This window comes from Neodiprion virginianus, chromosome 1 (genome assembly GCF_021901495.1).
Source record: "Neodiprion virginianus isolate iyNeoVirg1 chromosome 1, iyNeoVirg1.1, whole genome shotgun sequence".
NCBI lineage: Eukaryota > Metazoa > Arthropoda > Insecta > Hymenoptera > Diprionidae > Neodiprion > Neodiprion virginianus.
In genome coordinates this window covers 27,129,165-27,149,095 of record NC_060877.1, presented here as the reverse complement: position 1 = coordinate 27,149,095, position 19,931 = coordinate 27,129,165, and the positions used below count along the sequence as shown (strand labels likewise).

At 39.6% G+C, this 19,931-nt stretch overlaps 1 protein-coding gene across 1 annotated transcript; it reads left to right on the top strand.

Moving 5' to 3' along the window:
• The first annotated feature begins 13,077 nt into the window (after positions 1-13,077).
• On the top strand, positions 13,078-19,893 carry LOC124310385 (DNA-directed RNA polymerase I subunit RPA2). Its single transcript, XM_046774260.1, has 16 exons — positions 13,078-13,233; positions 13,303-13,635; positions 14,170-14,409; positions 14,589-14,911; positions 15,118-15,377; positions 15,481-15,723; positions 15,814-16,091; positions 16,564-16,761; positions 16,869-16,976; positions 17,103-17,279; positions 17,394-17,608; positions 17,755-17,893; positions 18,193-18,349; positions 18,533-18,786; positions 19,369-19,533; positions 19,635-19,893. Exons 1-16 carry the CDS (start codon positions 13,165-13,167, stop codon positions 19,845-19,847), a joined length of 3,372 nt encoding a protein of 1,123 aa, XP_046630216.1. The 5' UTR covers positions 13,078-13,164; the 3' UTR covers positions 19,848-19,893.
• Positions 19,894-19,931: the final 38 nt, after the last annotated feature.

Genomic DNA, 19,931 nt, shown 5'->3' with positions numbered 1-19,931 from the left:
TCCAACTGTTGCAGAACAGCAGCGTTATTAGCTGATCCGTTAATTGAAGAATATATCTTTAGTCAAAAGCTGACCATCGAAGGGCCAAGCCGCTTGAGTCTGGAATCGGCAGGAAAGATGAAGTGCGTATTTCTTGCCTGAAATATAGAAACTAAAATCATTATACATCATATCATATCATCATAAATCATACATCATACATCTACATCATACATCATACATTATAGTATTGAAGTTCGAAACCAAAGTTTGGATGTTCGGATGTTCAGAAAGTGAAGTGACCCAAAAATTTTTTTCACTCGACGTCATCGATCTAAAATCGGCTAGCCGAATTCCTCAGTCTGGAAACAACCGCGCAGTAGAGCGGACGGATGAGAATCGCGCTCCGCAGATTTCGGGTACCGAGTTCTCTACCCCGTTCCGGATCCGCTTTCTGGAGCAACTCGACTTCCAGGACAAGCGCTCCGTGATTCCTGCGCTCCAGGTTCGCTACATGGTGGAACTCGACTTCAGGGACGAGCGCCCCGTAGTTTCCGTGGTTCCTGCGCTCCAGGTCCGCTACCTGGTGCAACTTGACTTCAGGGAGAAGTAATCACTCAGTAGTTCTGGCTGTCCAGGTCCTTGACCTGGTTACTTTCGAACTTCAGGACTAATTTTCCGTATTTCTGGCTGTCCAGGTCCTCCACCTGGTGGATTGTGACATCCAGGAAACGCGATGCGTAGTTCCTGCGCTCCAGGTGCGCTACCTGGTGAAAATCGACTTCCAGGACAAGCGCTCCGTAGTTTCTGCGCTCCAGGTCCACTACCTCGTGAAACTCGACATCCAGAACAAGCGCTCCATAGTTCTGGCTGTCCAGGTTCTTGCCCTGGTGATTTTTGACCAAGCGCTGCGTAGTTTCTGCGCTCCAGGTCCACTACCTGGTGAAACTCTGGAAGGAAGGAGGAGGGCGAGGAAGACGAGGAGAACAGGGTGGGTGAGGAGGAAGACGATTTGTGCACGGTGAGTATACCATTTTTATAACATTTCATGACAATTGTAATTATATTTTATCTAAAACTTTTTAAACTTGTTATGTTTACAACAAATTATTTCAATTCATTCTTCACGCAAACCCAAATTCAGTAGCTATCAATACGCTAGTAAAATTTGTATAATATTTTATAATTTTCTCATAATCTTCTTGGTAAAATGTGTCAATACAAAATTATATTAATCCTTACACAATATTTTTGATGTGTTCTAATTTTTACTGAAAATATTTATCAGTATTCGGGGTATAACCCGAGGTGGTCAGCGGTGGTTGTTGGAGGTGGTTGGAGGTGGTCGGAGGTGGACGAGAAGGCGGACGAGGAAAACGAGGAGAGCAAGGTGGCCGAGGAGGACAAGGATTTGTGATCGGTGAGTATAACACTTTTATATTATTTACTGGCAATTGTTAATTATATTTTATCTAAAGTTTTTTAAACTCGTCATGTTTACAATAAATTAATTCAATTCATTTTTCGCGTAAGCACATATTCAGTAACTTCAAATGCGCTAACAAAATTTATTACATATTAATTAATTGATTCAATATATTAATCCTTACACAATATTTTTGATGTGTTCTTATACTGAAAATATTTATTACTATTCCAGGTATAACCCGAGGTGGTTATCGGTGGTGGTTGGAGGTGGTTGGCGGTGGTTGGAGGTGGTCGGAGGCGGACAAGGAGGAGAATGAGGAAGACCAGGAGCATAAGGTGGACGAGGAGGACGAGGATTTGTACACTGTGAATATAACATTCTAAAGTATTGAATAGAGTAGGAGTAGGAATAGGAGTAGGATCAAAAGTAGGTTCAGGATTAGGAGTAGGAGTAGGAGTAGGAGTAGGAGTAGGAGTAGGAGTAGGAGTAGGAGTAGGACGAATTTCCAACTATTCCTAACCTACCCTACCCTACCCAACCCTACCCTACACTCCCCTAGCCTTCCCGCCCCTCCCCGCCGACTATACTCCTATTCCTACTCCTACTTTCCTACTTTTACTTCAATCTTACTCCTACTTCTACTACGATCTTACTCCAACTCCTGATCCTACTCCTATTCCTACTCTCACTCTTGAACCTACTCCTGATCTTACTTCTATTCCTACTCCTACTCCTGCTCCCACTCCCATTCCTTCTCCTAATTCTGATTATTAATGTTATGAAATATGATGACTGCGTGTCGAATTGAATCCCATATCGAAACGAAAAATTCTTTTATTGTCATATTATAGCCGATTATTGTAGATAATCTAGTATGTTTCCTAGAAATTTAAAAAATTGATAGTATGTATCACGTATTAATCATAAATGAATCATATGTATCAATGTCGTACATGGACCGCATATACATTCGTACTTTTTGGTCTCTGCATCATTATTACATCTGATCTATTTTTATTCATGATCTATGTATACATTCTTCTCTCGAGTAACTATACTTGAATTAAATCACTGCTTCGCTACGAATTTTGAAAGTTATTTGCTCTCATTATTAATTTCTTGTATCGCCGACAAGTCGGTAAGTACACTCAGGCCAAGTACTAGCTTAGGCTTACCATTGCGAAGACTGTGTTATTCGGAAGGTGAGTGCAGCCAGCATCATGTTGAAATCGGAAGGTCTCTGATGTTCGGCGATAAGTTCTCAGAACTACCGTCGGAACATCTCACAGAGCAATTTTTAGTTGTCACATCATAGCTCATGGGGGCAACTGTCTTTATATTCTTCGTCCAATTGCTAGGCTGACACCTTTGCATTTTTGGCGTCAATTTTCGCGATTTTGAAAAGTGGTGAAATAAATTCTTTCACGCACTATTCCGACGTAATTTTGCGAGGGAAATCAATTGGGCGCAGTCCCAATACCCTGCGATCAACGCATCAAAAGTTACAGCCAAAAAACGAAAACCAGTGATTTCGACATTTTTCAGGAGGTGCTTTTTCCTTCGTAATTTCTATCCTGTTGATCCCACGTTGTTTTCGCTGCGATTTCCGAGTTTCTGGGGCTCCAATTGGTCAGAAAAGGGTCATACAAATCAAATCGGAGACTAAAAGTTTTTCGCCCAAAAAAACAGCATGGCTTACTCCTTTGTATTTTTGGCGAAAATTTTCGCGATTACGGAAAGTGCTGAAACAAGGTCGTTCACGCACTATTCCGACGTAATTTTGCAAGAGAAATTGATTGAGCGCAGTCCCAATACGCTGCGATCAACGCATCAAAAGTTACAGCCAAAAAACGAAAACCAGTGATTTCGACATTTTTCAGGAGGTGCTTTTTCCTTCGTAATTTCTATCCTGTTGATCCCACGCTGTTTTCGCTACGATTTCTGAGTTCCTGGGGCTCCAATTGGTCAGAAGAGGGTCATACAAATCGAATCGCAGACTAAAAGTTTTTCGCCCTAAAAAACAGCAAGGCTTACCCCTTTGTATTTGTGGCGAAAATTTTCGCGATTTCGAAAAGTGCTGAAACAAGGTCTTTCACGCATCATTTCGACGTAATTTCGCGAGAGAAATCGATTGGGCGCAGTGCCAATACGCTGCGATCAACGCATCAAAAGTTACAGCCAAAAAACGAAAACCAGTGATTTCGACATTTTTCAGGAGGTGCTTTTTCCTTCGTAATTTTTATCCTGTTGATCCCACGCTGTTTTCGCTACGATTTCTGAGTTCCTGGGGCTCCAATTGGTCAGAATAGGGTCATACAAATCGAATCGGAGACTAAAAGTTTTTCGCCCAAAAAAACAGCAAGGCTTACCCCTTTGTATTTGTGGCGAAAATTTTCGCTATTACGAAAAGTGCTGAAACAAGGTCTTTCACACACTATTCCGACGTAATTTTGCAAGAGAAATTGATTGAGCGCAGTCCCAATACGCTGCGATCAACGCATCAAAAGTTACAGCCAAAAAACGAAAACCAGTGATTTCGACATTTTTCAGGAGGTGCTTTTTCCTTCGTAATTTCTATCCTGTTGATCCCACGCTGTTTTCGCTACGATTTCTGAGTTCCTGGGGCTCCAATTGGTCAGAATAGGGTCATACAAATCGAATCGGAGACTAAAAGTTTTTCGCCCAAAAAAACAGCAAGGCTTACCCCTTTGTATTTGTGACGAAAATTTTCGCTATTACGAAAAGTGCTGAAACAAGGTCTTTCACACACTATTCCGACGTAATTTTGCAAGAGAAATTGATTGAGCGCAGTCCCAATACGCTGCGATCAACGCATCAAAAGTTACAGCCAAAAAACGAAAACCAGTGATTTCGACATTTTTCAGGAGGTGCTTTTTCCTTCGTAATTTCTATCCTGTTGATCCCACGCTGTTTTCGCTACGATTTCTGAGTTCCTGGGGCTCCAATTGGTCAGAATAGGGTCATACAAATCGAATCGGAGACTAAAAGTTTTTCGCCCAAAAAAACAGCAAGGCTTACCCCTTTGTATTTGTGGCGAAAATTTTCGCGATTACGAAAAGTGCTGAAACAAGGTCTTTCACACACTATTCCGACGTAATTTTGCAAGAGAAATTGATTGAGCGCAGTCCCAATACGCTGCGATCAACGCATCAAAAGTTACAGCCAAAAAACGAAAACCAGTGATTTCGACATTTTTCAGCAGGTGCTTTTTCCTTCGTAATTTCTATCCTGTTGATCCCACGCTGTTTTCGCTGCGATTTCTGAGTTCCTGGGGCTCCAATTGGTCAGAAAAGGGTCATACAAATCGAATCGGAGACTAAAAGTTTTTCGCCCAAAAAAAAAGCAAGGCTTACCCCTTTGTATATTTGGCGAAAATTTTCGCGATTTTGAAAAGTGCTGAAACTTGGTCTTTCACGCACTATTCCGACGTAATTTTGCGAGAGAAATCGATTGGGTGCAGTCCCAATACACTGCGATCAACGCATCAAAAGTTACAGCCAAAAAACGAAAACCAGTGATTTCGACATTTTTCAGGAGGTGCTTTTTCCTTCGTAATTTCTATCCTGTTGATCCCACGCTGTTTTCGCTGCGATTTCTGAGTTCCTGGGGCTCCAATTGGTCAGAAAAGGGTCATACAAATCGAATCGGAGACTAAAAGTTTTTCGCCCAAAAAAACAGCAAGGCTTACCCCTTTGTATTTGTGGCGAAAATTTTCGCGATTACGAAAAGTGCTGAAACAAGGTCTTTCACACACTATTCCGACGTAATTTTGCAAGAGAAATTGATTGAGCGCAGTCCCAATACGCTGCGATCAACGCATCAAAAGTTACAGCCAAAAAACGAAAACCAGTGATTTCGACATTTTTCAGCAGGTGCTTTTTCCTTCGTAATTTCTATCCTGTTGATCCCACGCTGTTTTCGCTGCGATTTCTGAGTTCCTGTTGCTCCAATTGGTCAGAAAAGGGTCATACAAATCGAATCGGAGACTAAAAGTTTTTCGCCCAAAAAAACAGCAAGGCTCACCCCTTTGTATTTGTGGCGAAAATTTTCGCGATTTTGAAAAGTGCTGAAACAAGGTCTTTCACGCATCATTTCGACGTAATTTCGCGAGAGAAATCGATTGGGCGCAGTGCCAATACGCTGCGATCAACGCATCAAAAGTTACAGCCAAAAAACGAAAACCAGTGATTTCGACATTTTTCAGGAGGTGCTTTTTCCTTCGTAATTTCTATCCTGTTGATCCCACGCTGTTTTCGCTGCGATTTCTGAGTTCCTGGGGCTCCAATTGGTCAGAAAAGGGTCATACAAATCGAATCGGAGACTAAAAGTTTTTCGCCCAAAAAAACAGCAAGGCTTACCCCTTTGTATTTGTGGCGAAAATTATCGCGATTTTGAAAAGTGCTGAAACAAGGCCTTTCACGCATCATTTCGACGTAATTTTGCGAGAGAAATCGATTGGGCGCAGTCCCAATACCCTGCGATCAACGCATCAAAAGTTACAGCCAAAAAACGAAAACCAGTGATTTCGACATTTTTCAGGAGGTGCTTTTTCCTTCGTAATTTCTATCCTGTTGATCCCACGCTGTTTTCGCTGCGATTTCTGAGTTCCTGGGGCTCCAATTGGTCAGAAAAGGGTCATACAAATCGAATCGGAGACTAAAAGTTTTTCGCCCAAAAAAAAAGCAAGGCTTACCCCTTTGTATATTTGGCGAAAATTTTCGCGATTTTGAAAAGTGCTGAAACTTGGTCTTTCACGCACTATTCCGACGTAATTTTGCGAGAGAAATCGATTGGGTGCAGTCCCAATACACTGCGATCAACGCATCAAAAGTTACAGCCAAAAAACGAAAACCAGTGATTTCGACATTTTTCAGGAGGTGCTTTTTCCTTCGTAATTTCTATCCTGTTGATCCCACGCTGTTTTCGCTGCGATTTCTGAGTTCCTGGGGCTCCAATTGGTCAGAAAATGGTCATACAAATCGAATCGGAGACTAAAAGTTTTTCGCCCAAAAAAACAGCAAGGCTTACCCCTTTGTATTTGTGGCGAAAATTTTCGCGATTTTGAAAAGTGCTGAAACAAGGTCTTTCACGCATCATTTCGACGTAATTTTGCGAGAGAAATCGATTGGGCGCAGTCCCAATACCCTGCGATTAACGCATCAAAAGTTACAGCCAAAAAACGAAAACCAGTGATTTCGACATTTTTCAGGAGGTGCTTTTTCCTTCGTAATTTCTATCCTGTTGATCCCACGCTGTTTTCGCTGCGATTCCTAAGTTCCTGGGGCTCCAATTGGTCAGAAAATGGTCATACAAATCGAATCGGAGACTAAAAGTTTTTCGCCCAAAAAAACAGCAAGGCTTACCCCTTTGTATTTGTGGCGAAAATTTTCGCGATTTTGAAAAGTGCTGAAACAAGGTCTTTCACGCATCATTTCGACGTAATTTTGCGAGAGAAATCGATTGGGCGCAGTCCCAATACCCTGCGATCAACGCATCAAAAGTTACAGCCAAAAAACGAAAACCAGTGATTTCGACATTTTTCAGGAGGTGCTTTTTCCTTCGTAATTTCTATCCTGTTGATCCCACGCTGTTTTCGCTGCGATTTCTGAGTTCCTGGGGCTCCAATTGGTCAGAAAAGGGTCATACAAATCGAATCGCAGATCAAAAGTTTTTCGCCCCAAAAAACAGCAAGGCTTACCCCTTTGTATTTGTGGCGAAAATTTTCGCGATTTCGAAAAGTGCTGAAACAAGGTCTTTCACGCATCATTTCGACGTAATTTCGCGAGAGAAATCGATTGGGCGCAGTGCCAATACGCTGCGATCAACGCATCAAAAGTTACAGCCAAAAAACGAAAACCAGTGATTTCGACATTTTTCAGGAGGTGCTTTTTCCTTCGTAATTTCTATCCTGTTGATCCCACGCTGTTTTCGCTGCGATTTCTGAGTTCCTGGGGCTCCAATTGGTCAGAAAAGGGTCATACAAATCGAATCGGAGACTAAAAGTTTTTCGCCCAAAAAAAAAGCAAGGCTTACCCCTTTGTATATTTGGCGAAAATTTTCGCGATTTTGAAAAGTGCTGAAACTTGGTCTTTCACGCACTATTCCGACGTAATTTTGCGAGAGAAATCGATTGGGTGCAGTCCCAATACACTGCGATCAACGCATCAAAAGTTACAGCCAAAAAACGAAAACCAGTGATTTCGACATTTTTCAGGAGGTGCTTTTTCCTTCGTAATTTCTATCCTGTTGATCCCACGCTGTTTTCGCTGCGATTTCTGAGTTCCTGGGGCTCCAATTGGTCAGAAAAGGGTCATACAAATCGAATCGGAGACTAAAAGTTTTTCGCCCAAAAAAACAGCAAGGCTTACCCCTTTGTATTTGTGGCGAAAATTTTCGCGATTACGAAAAGTGCTGAAACAAGGTCTTTCACACACTATTCCGACGTAATTTTGCAAGAGAAATTGATTGAGCGCAGTCCCAATACGCTGCGATCAACGCATCAAAAGTTACAGCCAAAAAACGAAAACCAGTGATTTCGACATTTTTCAGCAGGTGCTTTTTCCTTCGTAATTTCTATCCTGTTGATCCCACGCTGTTTTCGCTGCGATTTCTGAGTTCCTGTTGCTCCAATTGGTCAGAAAAGGGTCATACAAATCGAATCGGAGACTAAAAGTTTTTCGCCCAAAAAAACAGCAAGGCTCACCCCTTTGTATTTGTGGCGAAAATTTTCGCGATTTTGAAAAGTACTGAAACAAGGTCTTTCACGCATCATTTCGACGTAATTTTGCAAGAGAAATCGATTGGGCGCAGTCCCAATACCCTGCGATCAACGCATCAAAAGTTACAGCCAAAAAACGAAAACCAGTGATTTCGACATTTTTCAGGAGGTGCTTTTTCCTTCGTAATTTCTATCCTGTTGATCCCACGCTGTTTTCGCTGCGATTTCTGAGTTCCTGGGGCTCCAATTGGTCAGAAAATGGTCATACAAATCGAATCGGAGACTAAAAGTTTTTCGCCCAAAAAAACAGCAAGGCTTACCCCTTTGTATTTGTGGCGAAAATTTTCGCGATTTTGAAAAGTGCTGAAACAAGGTCTTTCACGCATCATTTCGACGTAATTTTGCGAGAGAAATCGATTGGGCGCAGTCCCAATACCCTGCGATCAACGCATCAAAAGTTACAGCCAAAAAACGAAAACCAGTGATTTCGACATTTTTCAGGAGGTGCTTTTTCCTTCGTAATTTCTATCCTGTTGATCCCACGCTGTTTTCGCTGCGATTTCTGAGTTCCTGGGGCTCCAATTGGTCAGAAAAGGGTCATACAAATCGAATCGCAGATCAAAAGTTTTTCGCCCCAAAAAACAGCAAGGCTTACCCCTTTGTATTTGTGGCGAAAATTTTCGCGATTTCGAAAAGTGCTGAAACAAGGTCTTTCACGCATCATTTCGACGTAATTTCGCGAGAGAAATCGATAGGGCGCAGTGCCAATACGCTGCGATCAACGCATCAAAAGTTACAGCCAAAAAACGAAAACCAGTGATTTCGACATTTTTCAGGAGGTGCTTTTTCCTTCGTAATTTCTATCCTGTTGATCCCACGCTGTTTTCGCTGCGATTTCTGAGTTCCTGGGGCTCCAATTGGTCAGAAAAGGGTCATACAAATCGAATCGGAGACTAAAAGTTTTTCGCCCAAAAAAACAGCAAGGCTTACCCCTTTGTATTTGTGGCGAAAATTTTCGCGATTTTGAAAAGTGCAGAAACAAGGCCTTTCACGCATCATTTCGACGTAATTTTGCGAGAGAAATCGATTGGGCGCAGTCCCAATACCCTGCGATCAACGCATCAAAAGTTACAGCCAAAAAACGAAAACCAGTGATTTCGACATTTTTCAGGAGGTGCTTTTTCCTTCGTAATTTCTATCCTGTTGATCCCACGCTGTTTTCGCTGCGATTTCTGAGTTCCTGGGGCTCCAATTGGTCAGAAAATGGTCATACAAATCGAATCGGAGACTAAAAGTTTTTCGCCCAAAAAAACAGCAAGGCTTACCCCTTTGTATTTGTGGCGAAAATTTTCGCGATTTTGAAAAGTGCTGAAACAAGGTCTTTCACGCATCATTTCGACGTAATTTTGCGAGAGAAATCGATTGGGCGCAGTCCCAATACCCTGCGATCAACGCATCAAAAGTTACAGCCAAAAAACGAAAACCAGTGATTTCGACATTTTTCAGGAGGTGCTTTTTCCTTCGTAATTTCTATCCTGTTGATCCCACGCTGTTTTCGCTGCGATTTCTGAATTTCTGGGGCTCCAATTAGTCAGAAAAGGGTCATACAAATCGAATCGGACACTAAAAGTTTTTAGCCCAAAAAAAAAGCAAGGCTTACCCCTTTGTATATTTGGCGAAAATTTTCGCGATTTTGAAAAGTGCCGAAACTTGGTCTTTCACGCACTATTCCGACGTAATTTTGCGAGAGAAATCGATTGGGTGCAGTCCCAATACACTGCGATCAACGCATCAAAAGTTACAGCCAAAAAACGAAAACCAGTGATTTCGACATTTTTCAGGAGGTGCTTTTTCCTTCGTAATTTCTATCCTGTTGATCCCACGCTGTTTTCGCTGCGATTTCTGAATTCCTGGGGCTCCAATTAGTCAGAAAAGAGTCATACAAATCGAATCGGAGACTAAAAGTTTTTCGCCCAAAAAAACAGCAAGGCTTACCCCTTTGTATTTGTGGCGAAAATTTTCGCGATTTTGAAAAGTGCTGAAACAAGGTCTTTCACGCATCATTTCGACGTAATTTTGCGAGAGAAATCGAAAGGGCGCAGTCCCAATACCCTGCGATCAACGCATCAAAAGTTACAGCCGAAAAACGAAAACCAGTGATTTCGACATTTTTCAGGAGGTGCTTTTTCCTTCGTAATTTCTATCCTGTTGATCCCACGCTGTTTTCGCTGCGATTTCTGAGTTCCTGTTGCTCCAATTGGTCAGAAAAGGGTCATACAAATCGAATCGGAGACTAAAAGTTTTTCGCCCAAAAAAACAGCAAGGCTTACCCCTTTGTATTTGTGGCGAAAATTTTCGCGATTTTGAAAAGTGCTGAAACAAGGTCTTTCACGCATCATTTCGACGTAATTTTGCGAGAGAAATCGATTGGGCGCAGTCCCAATACCCTGCGATCAACGCATCAAAAGTTACAGCCAAAAAACGAAAACCAGTGATTTCGACATTTTTCAGGAGGTGCATTTTCCTTCGTAATTTCTATCCTGTTGATCCCACGCTGTTTTCGCTGCGATTTCTGAATTCCTGGGGCTCCAATTAGTCAGAAAAGGGTCATACAAATCGAATCGGACACTAAAAGTTTTTAGCCCAAAAAAAAAGCAAGGCTTACCCCTTTGTATTTTTGGCGAAAATTTTCGCGATTTTGAGAAGTGCTGAAACTTGGTCTTTCACGCACTATTCCGACGTAATTTTGCGAGAGAAATCGATTGGGCGCAGTCCCAATACCCTGCGATCAACGCATCAAAAGTTACAGCCAAAAAACGAAAACCAGTGATTTCGACATTTTTCAGGAGGTGCTTTTTCCTTCGTAATTTCTATCCTGTTGATCCCACGCTGTTTTCGCTGCGATTTCTGAATTCCTGGGGCTCCAATTAGTCAGAAAAGGGTCATACAAATCGAATCGGACACTAAAAGTTTTCAGCCCAAAAAAAAAGCAAGGCTTACCCCTTTGTATTTGTGGCGAAAATTTTCGCGATTACGAAAAGTGCTGAAACTTGGTCTTTCACGCACTATTCCTACGTAATTTCGCGAGAGAAATCGATTGGGTGCAGTCCCAATACACTGCGATCAACGCATCAAAAGTTACAGCCAAAAAACGAAAACCAGTGATTTCGACATTTTTCAGGAGGTGCTTTTTCCTTCGTAATTTCTATCCTGTTGATCCCACGCTGTTTTCGCTGCGATTTCTGAGTTCTTTTGCGAGAGAAATCGATTGGGCGCAGTCCCAATACCCTGCGATCAACGCATCAAAAGTTACAGCCAAAAAACGAAAACCAGTGATTTCGACATTTTTCAGGAGGTGCTTTTTCCTTCGTAATTTCTATCCTGTTGATCCCACGCTGTTTTCGCTGCGATTTCTGAATTTCTGGGGCTCCAATTAGTCAGAAAAGGGTCATACAAATCGAATCGGACACTAAAAGTTTTTAGCCCAAAAAAAAAGCAAGGCTTACCCCTTTGTATATTTGGCGAAAATTTTCGCGATTTTGAAAAGTGCTGAAACTTGGTCTTTCACGCACTATTCCGACGTAATTTTGCGAGAGAAATCGATTGGGTGCAGTCCCAATACACTGCGATCAACGCATCAAAAGTTACAGCCAAAAAACGAAAACCAGTGATTTCGACATTTTTCAGGAGGTGCTTTTTCCTTCGTAATTTCTATCCTGTTGATCCCACGCTGTTTTCGCTGCGATTTCTGAGTTCCTGGGGCTCCAATTGGTCAGAAAAGGGTCATACAAATCGAATCGGAGACTAAAAGTTTTTCGCCCAAAAAAACAGCAAGGCTTACCCCTTTGTATTTGTGGCGAAAATTTTCGCGATTTTGAAAAGTGCTGAAACAAGGCCTTTCACGCATCATTTCGACGTAATTTTGCGAGAGAAATCGATTGGGCGCAGTCCCAATACCCTGCGATCAACGCATCAAAAGTTACAGCCAAAAAACGAAAACCAGTGATTTCGACATTTTTCAGGAGGTGCTTTTTCCTTCGTAATTTCTATCCTGTTGATCCCACGCTGTTTTCGCTGCGATTTCTGAATTTCTGGGGCTCCAATTAGTCAGAAAAGGGTCATACAAATCGAATCGGACACTAAAAGTTTTTCGCCCAAAAAAACAGCAAGGCTTACCCCTTTTCTATTTTCGGCCAAAACTTTCGCGATTTCGGAAAGTGCTGGAATAAATTGTTTCACGCAGTATTGCGACTTAATTTCGCGAGAGAAATCGATATGGTGCAGTCCCAGTACGCTGTGATCAACGCATCAAAACTTACAGCCAATCAACGAGATCCTGTGTACTAGCGATTTCAAGCCAACGATCGTTCATTGAATTAGAACATGTTCCCATCATAAAACGCTGACGCACAATGAATTATTCAATTAACTCATTTTAGTATAAACAATAGAAGAACAATTTGTTCATAGCAATCCTAAACTGCCTTCAGCTAGAGATACGATTCTAGAAGAGCATAATTCAGCATCACACCCTGACAATTTCCGAAACCACGCTTATACTCACTACTTACATCTTACGATGTAGCCAGCCACCTAAACCTGTCAGACAAGATTGTCCTGTCTCGTCAAGCGTCCCATAACAATACTATCAGCCATTAGCAGAAAATGAGCTGGAAGACAACAACTATCTTATTATGCACCATGAGATAAATTTGCCTTTGTGAAAGTTGTATACAATCACATAACGTTTATATTAATATTCAGGCTATTCCATTTGCAGTATCTCGTCTTTTTCTTGGGCCATGCGCATAGCGATTTTACATTTTGTGGGTCGTGTTGACCGGGTTGCCGTCCCCCGTGGGATCAGGCGTCACATTCTTATATGGTGGAGAAATCGAGGACTCCCTAGTCCCTAGTGGCCAGAGGGACAGCGCTGCATGGTCGGACACACGTGCGTCTTCTGGCAGTGACACAATATTACTTAATTTTTCACTTGGTATAATAGTTATTGAATAACATGTTGATCGAACCACAGTTAACGAATACGAGGCTAGATTTCGGCAAGCCTCCAACGAACCAAAATCCCGTAAGTTTTTCTTGAACAGCAGTTTAACAAAATTATCATAACCTTAATCAATTTTGTTTGAAACTTTAGATTTTGCAGTCCCTGGGGGCTCCGCACATCGATTCGTTCAATTACATGCTACAAGACGGCATTTTTGAAGCTGTTGAAAATCTTATTCCAGTACACTTACTCCTTGCCAACGGCGATAAAATTATCTTAACTATTGAAGATGTCTCTATCAGTCCTCCAAGCTTACCTACCGGAACAATTGGTGTTAAGACTCACCAAATATATCCATCTGAATGTCGTCAAAGGGGATCCTCTTATAAAGGAAAACTCACCGCCAGGATAGGATGGTCTGTTAATGGCGTACCTCAGGAAACCATTCTTAAAGACTTAGGAACAATTCCCATCATGATTAAGGCAAATATCTTCCATTACTAGATGACATACTATTTTCTCTTCAGGTTGTTACAGAACTATAATGATAAATTGAAACAGAATCTGATTGTGTCTAAACTTATGGCAGATATTCTAACGCAGGACATGTTCACTTAATCAATGGCACTATTAATTTCTTACTTGAATTTTAAATTCGAACAAGGTTCATAGTATCATTAAACTTTCAAGTTAGTAAATCGCGTACCAATATTGTTACTTTCAAAAATTGGACAGTGTGTTTTGTATTACCTAAATAGCGCTATACCCTTTAAGTTATAAAACTAGTAGCTAACATTATCAGCCAAATGTGCCCACGTTGATTGTGGCTGTTTAACTATGGCAGATGGGAGTACAGTTTTATAATTATGATACTTTTGTATAATTATAGGTATAAAACTGTACAGCATAATCCCATTCAAAAGAAGCTTAATCTACCTGGCTACCACAATTGGATGCTACATTTAGCTTCATTCTGAGATTACTTTATTATTTTGATTATCATTATTTCTTTGACAGTCAAATTCTTGTAATCTGCACAAAATGAGTCCGTCAGAATTAGTAGCGCATGGAGAACATGAACAAGAATGGGGTGGTTACTTCTTGGTAAAGGGTCTTGAGAGAATTATCAGAATGTTGCTGATGACTCGAAGAAATTATCCTATTGCCATCAAAAGATCGGGATGGAAAGCTCGTGGAGCTCAATTTAGTGATCTTGGCCTCCTGTTGAGAAGTGTTAGAGACGATAACACAGCCACTGTAAGCGATCTTATTCATATTTAACACGCATAACAAGGTTTTTACAATGAATGATTTTATTATAGGTTCATCTAAAATTATTTAAAAAAACATGTGTTTTAAAAATGTATACATATATATTGAACAAAATTTCACATTCAGCAATTCATTTGATGGTGTATGTTCATCTTAAATTTCAGACAAACTCGTTGCATTATGTAACAGATGGGACTGCTAAGCTCATGTTCGCACATCGTAAAATTCTGTATTATGTTCCCTTAATCTTGATGCTGAAGTGTTTAGTTGATGTCTCTGACAAATATATATTCAGTCAGTTGACTACTGGCTATGAGGACGATCTTTATTTCACAGGTTGTGTGCTTAATATGTTGAGAACAATACATGAAGAGGGCTTGCACTCTCATGAACAGTGCAAAGCATATTTGGGAAAAATGTTCAGAATAAAGTTTTACGAGGTACCACAGGAATCCCCAGACTCTGAGATTAGTGATTTTATCATAAAGTATGTTTGTCGTTACATTTTCAAACTCTTTAATCATTAACAAAAGAATAATTATTCCTTCATATGTAACAGAGTTCTCAATAATCAGCTTTGTTATTTCTTCACTTTTATGCTGTATGCTAGTCATAAAATGAGTATTGAAGTATAAGATTTCACTGACGCATGTGATTTATAATTTCGAATTTTTTTAAACACTAAAATTGCAGACACTGTGTTGCTATTCACCTGGATAATCCTATGGACAAATTTAATTTATTGGTATTCATGGCTCAAAAGCTTTTTAACCTTGCCGGTCAGAAATGTGCAGTTGAAGGTGCAGATGCTGTCATGATGCAAGAGTGCCTCCTTGGTGGTCACTTATACTTACAAGTTTTGAAGGAAAAATTACAAAATTGGCTTTCAGTGCTCAAGTTATGCATTATGAAGCGTCCTAACAGCACAAGTGATAAATATAAATTAACGTTACGTATGTATTGCATATCTGTAAGATGAATCTTATGGTCATATTTTACAAACATTCATAATTTTTTCCTTTGAAAACTGACCAAATATATTACGCGTTTACACAGAGGAGATGCTGGCAGCATTAAAATTCAGTGGTACCTTTGAATCACAGATGGAAAATTTCATATCAACTGGAAATATAAAATCATCTACAGGACTGGGATTAATGCAGGATACAGGTCTCACCATAATAGCGGAGAATATTAATAGAATGCGTTACATGAGTCATTTTAGAGCCATTCACAGGGGTGCATTTTTCCAAGAAATGAGAACTACTGAAGCTAGGCAGCTGCTTCCTGATGCTTGGGGTAAATGCTCTCTATTTTGCGGAATTTATTTGCTATTAATTTACTTCAAATTTTGGGCAGAATTGAGATCATTACTATATTCTTCTGCAGGTTTCATATGTCCTGTCCATACGCCTGATGGTGCTCCTTGTGGTTTGCTTAACCACTTGACAATGAACTGTATTGTGACAAAACATGCAGATAAGAAGCTGCAAGCTAATATACCATCTGTGCTTCTTGACCTGGGGATGAGCCCACTAGCTACCTCCGAAAATATTAGAAATTCGTATATTGTGATGCTTGATGGAAAAGTGATTGGCAGGCTGCAAGCTAACATAATAGAAAAAGTGGTCAATAAACTTCGCATTTTGAAAATTGATGGAAATAAGGTAAACCGTTATTTCATTGTACATTTGTTCAAACAAAAAAATCTCGATTTATAATTGTTAAATTAATAGCAATTTACCATTCTTCAAAATCTGCAGCTTTTTGAAAAAGTGTTTGAGATCAACTTTGAAATTTATACTTAACACGTTGACTGTGATGTTATATTATTAAAAACTTTACTTTTTTTTTTTTTAAACATGTTACAATTTATCTCGTAGTTGGCTTATGTAACAGAAACCTGTTCGCGAAAGCCAACTACGAGACAACTTGTAGTAGGCGTCCTGAGCAAGTAAACAACCTATGACATATCTCGTAGTTCACAGTGAACGTGTTAAATTATTTTATACAAGATTGTTCTTTTAATCGATATAACTCATGTGTAAAAGTCATGTGTGATATTGTTAAAGATATTTATTGTCACTAATCTGTTCACATTCCGCTGTAGACTATTTAAGTATTTACGTGTACTTCTAGGTGCCTCCAACAATGGAGATTGTTTCAGTGCTGAAGAAGGATGGGCCATCCCAATATCCAGGGTTATTTTTGTTCACTGGTCCAGCTCGCATGATGAGACCTGTGATGAACTTACTTGTTAAGAAAATTGAGCTTATCGGCACGTTTGAACAGGTCTACATGAATATTTGTATCACAACCGAAGAAGCTTACCCAGGGGTATTGAATAACATATGTGTATATTATTGGTGAATGGAGATTAAAACATCTCGCCATTGAAGTTTTTGCAAATTTTGTATAAGTGTAAAGATGAAATTGATTTTCAGTTAACAACTCACCAGGAACTATCAAAAACCAGTTTCCTCAGCAATTTGGCATGTCTCATTCCAATGCCGGACTGTAACCAGAGTCCCAGAAACATGTATCAGTGCCAGGTAAATATTCTTGCCTTCTTAAATTTTCACGTAAATCACACGCTTGGTTGGCCGTGTCTAATAATCTTATAACTTTCATTGCAACAAATTTTGTTCACAAGACATTGCATGTGATAATTCTTATAGATGGGAAAACAGACTATGGGTACTCCATGTCACACGTGGCAACTTCAAACAGAAACGAAATTATACAGGTTACAAACACCAGCAACACCGTTATTCAGACCAGTGCATCACGATAATATCAACTTGGATGATTTTGCTATGGGAACTAATGCAATAGTAGCAGTTATATCATACACAGTACGTGTATATTGTTAGTAATTCCTCGTTTTTGACTGTGATACCAAAAATTGTAGTGCAGAACTTTGTTTATGTAATTTTGAAATGTATTGAGTTATTTTATGACAATTATAGGGCTACGACATGGAAGATGCCATGATAATAAACAAATCTGCCTATGAACGTGGTTTTGCGCATGGAATGATTTACAAATCCGAATTTATCGACTTGAAAGATCCAAAAAGCTATTTTGGCCGGGATCCCGATAATTCAAAACTTACAGATAAATTAGATCCTGATGGTTTGCCATTTTCTGGGTCCACTATTAGAGAAGGAGATCCTTATTACAGGTAACTCGATTGGAATAGTAGAAAAGTGTTTTTCCTGCATTTGGTTCATTTACATAGTATTTCTATTCAGCTTCACATTTCAGAGATACAAATAAAATAAAAAAATCAAGCCCGAATCTATTCATAATCAGAATTTTTTTTTCTAGCTACTATGACGTAGACAAATCTCGTTATATGATTGGTACATATACTGGTAAAGAATTTGTCTATATCGACAATGTAAAATTATGTGGTACTTTAAACACCAAGACTCCACGAAGAGCTTGCATCACTTTCCGTGTACCTGTAGGTATATTTCTGATTTCTAAGCAATTTAAGACCAAACCATTTAGTGACAAACTTCGCAAAGTATGTTAGCGCTGTTCTTTTAATAGATGCTTCGTTATATGATGTTAGTTCCCACTATTAAATACAACTTGACTCGGAGATGTTAATATTAGCTAACACAGTTTAAAAAACTACCTAGATGGTATCAGTATTTTTATTTTTCGAACAAGTCACCTGAAACAACTTGATGTATCTTTAGAACATGTTAATAATATTGTTATCAGTGAGTAAGTTTTTATCATGAAACGAAATTTCAGCGTAATCCAAGTGTGGGGGATAAGTTTGCTTCGCGAGCAGGGCAGAAAGGTATTTGCTCACAAAAGTGGCCTGCAGAAGATTTGCCATTTACTGAGACAGGATTAATTCCAGACATTGTATTTAACCCACATGGTTTCCCTAGCCGTATGACTATTGGTAAGGTTTCATGTTATCTATCTAATTATTTTTGGTTTGTTTATAAATGGCTTATTTTTTCCATCAAATGATGGTTATGATCTACTTAAAGTAGTATGAAAATATTTAAATCCACAGAAACTAAGAACATTTTCTCAGTATGTCAGTGTATTAAACAATTTTAATGGCATTTTCTTAATCCAGCTATGATGATTGAAGTCATGGCTGGAAAGTCAGCAGCTGTGCACGGCTTTGTCCATGATGCGACACCATTCAGGTTTACAGAGGAGGATACAGCTGTAGATTACTTTGGAAAACTGTTAGAAGCTGGTGGTTATAATTATTATGGTACTGAACGAATGTACTCTGGCATCGATGGGCGAGAAATGACTGCTGACATTTTTTTTGGAGTAGTACATTACCAAAGGCTTCGGCACATGGTGTCTGACAAGTGGCAGGTTCGTATCCCAACAGTTACTCTAAAGGAATGTGTCTTAGGACTATTGTATCTTCATCATTTTTCAGACAGAAAATTAACTTATTATTATGGTAAAATTTAGGCTTACTTGGTATACAATATATTATAGAAGTACACTTTCTGTCACAATTTCAAACTTTCTGTCACAATTTCAATTACATCTCAACGTCGTAGCTATGCCAAGAATGCAAGGTCTAATGAGAAACTATAAATGTTAGATGAATGAGACATAACAATTTCAATCTACATATGCTAGCTGTACTTGGTGCATATTGATCTCTTTCCAATGCTATTCACTGCAGTTAGTGTATCCCCGAACTGGATCGTAAGAAGAATGGATTAAGTTGCAAATGAGAGATAAAGTATAAGTCAGTATGGGAGTATAATCGAGTGCGAAAATATGTATGAGCAGCGATAATATATATACAACATGCAGCTTTCTCATCTTATCAGTCTTTTTATTGCGTAAAAACTATGATTTCACTCGATTTTGCTTTGAGATTATTGCGGCAGGCTCTTTAAACATATTCAGTGGGTGTCACCATTACTGTTGTTACCTTAGGTGAGAAGTACTGGACCAGTTGATGTACTGACCCGACAACCAATAAAAGGACGTAGAAGAGGAGGTGGTGTGAGATTTGGGGAAATGGAACGAGATTCTCTCATCTCTCACGGATGCTCCTTCTTACTTCAAGATCGGCTATTTCATTGTTCTGATAAGATCACTGTAAGTGAATCACTTATTATTATGTCAAGTATTGTCTAGTACGGCTAGTTTTCTGAAACCGCAAGATTGAAAAGTATTTTTAATATTTGTACTTATTGTAGACACTGGTGTGTCAGAAATGCGGGACTTTGCTTGGTCCTGTAACAGAGTTGGTATTGAACAAGATGGGAATGGGTGATCAAAGGACGAGGTGTCGCTTGTGCAAAGATGATGGGGCAGTAGGTGAAGTGGAAATACCCTACATATTTCGATATTTAGTCACACAATTAACTTCGTGTAACATAAATATCAAACTTGCGATTAGTGAAAAGTGATGTATAAAGTGATTAATAAATTGTCAGACAATCTGCCTGTTATGACTCTATGAAAAAAAAGTCTGTCTTTATATTCATGTTTTT

What these genes read in the sequence shown, in the direction of transcription:
- LOC124310385 (XM_046774260.1), top strand. Translation starts at nt 13,165, where the DNA reads ATGTTGATCGAACCACAGTTAACGAATACGAGGCTAGATTTCGGCAAG. An exon ending in TGAAAATTGATGGAAATAAG is followed by an intron (nt 16,092 to 16,563) that starts GTAAACCGTTAT and finishes GTGTACTTCTAG; the next exon opens with GTGCCTCCAACAATGGAGAT. An exon ending in GCATCACTTTCCGTGTACCT is followed by an intron (nt 17,894 to 18,192) that starts GTAGGTATATTT and finishes ACGAAATTTCAG; the next exon opens with CGTAATCCAAGTGTGGGGGA.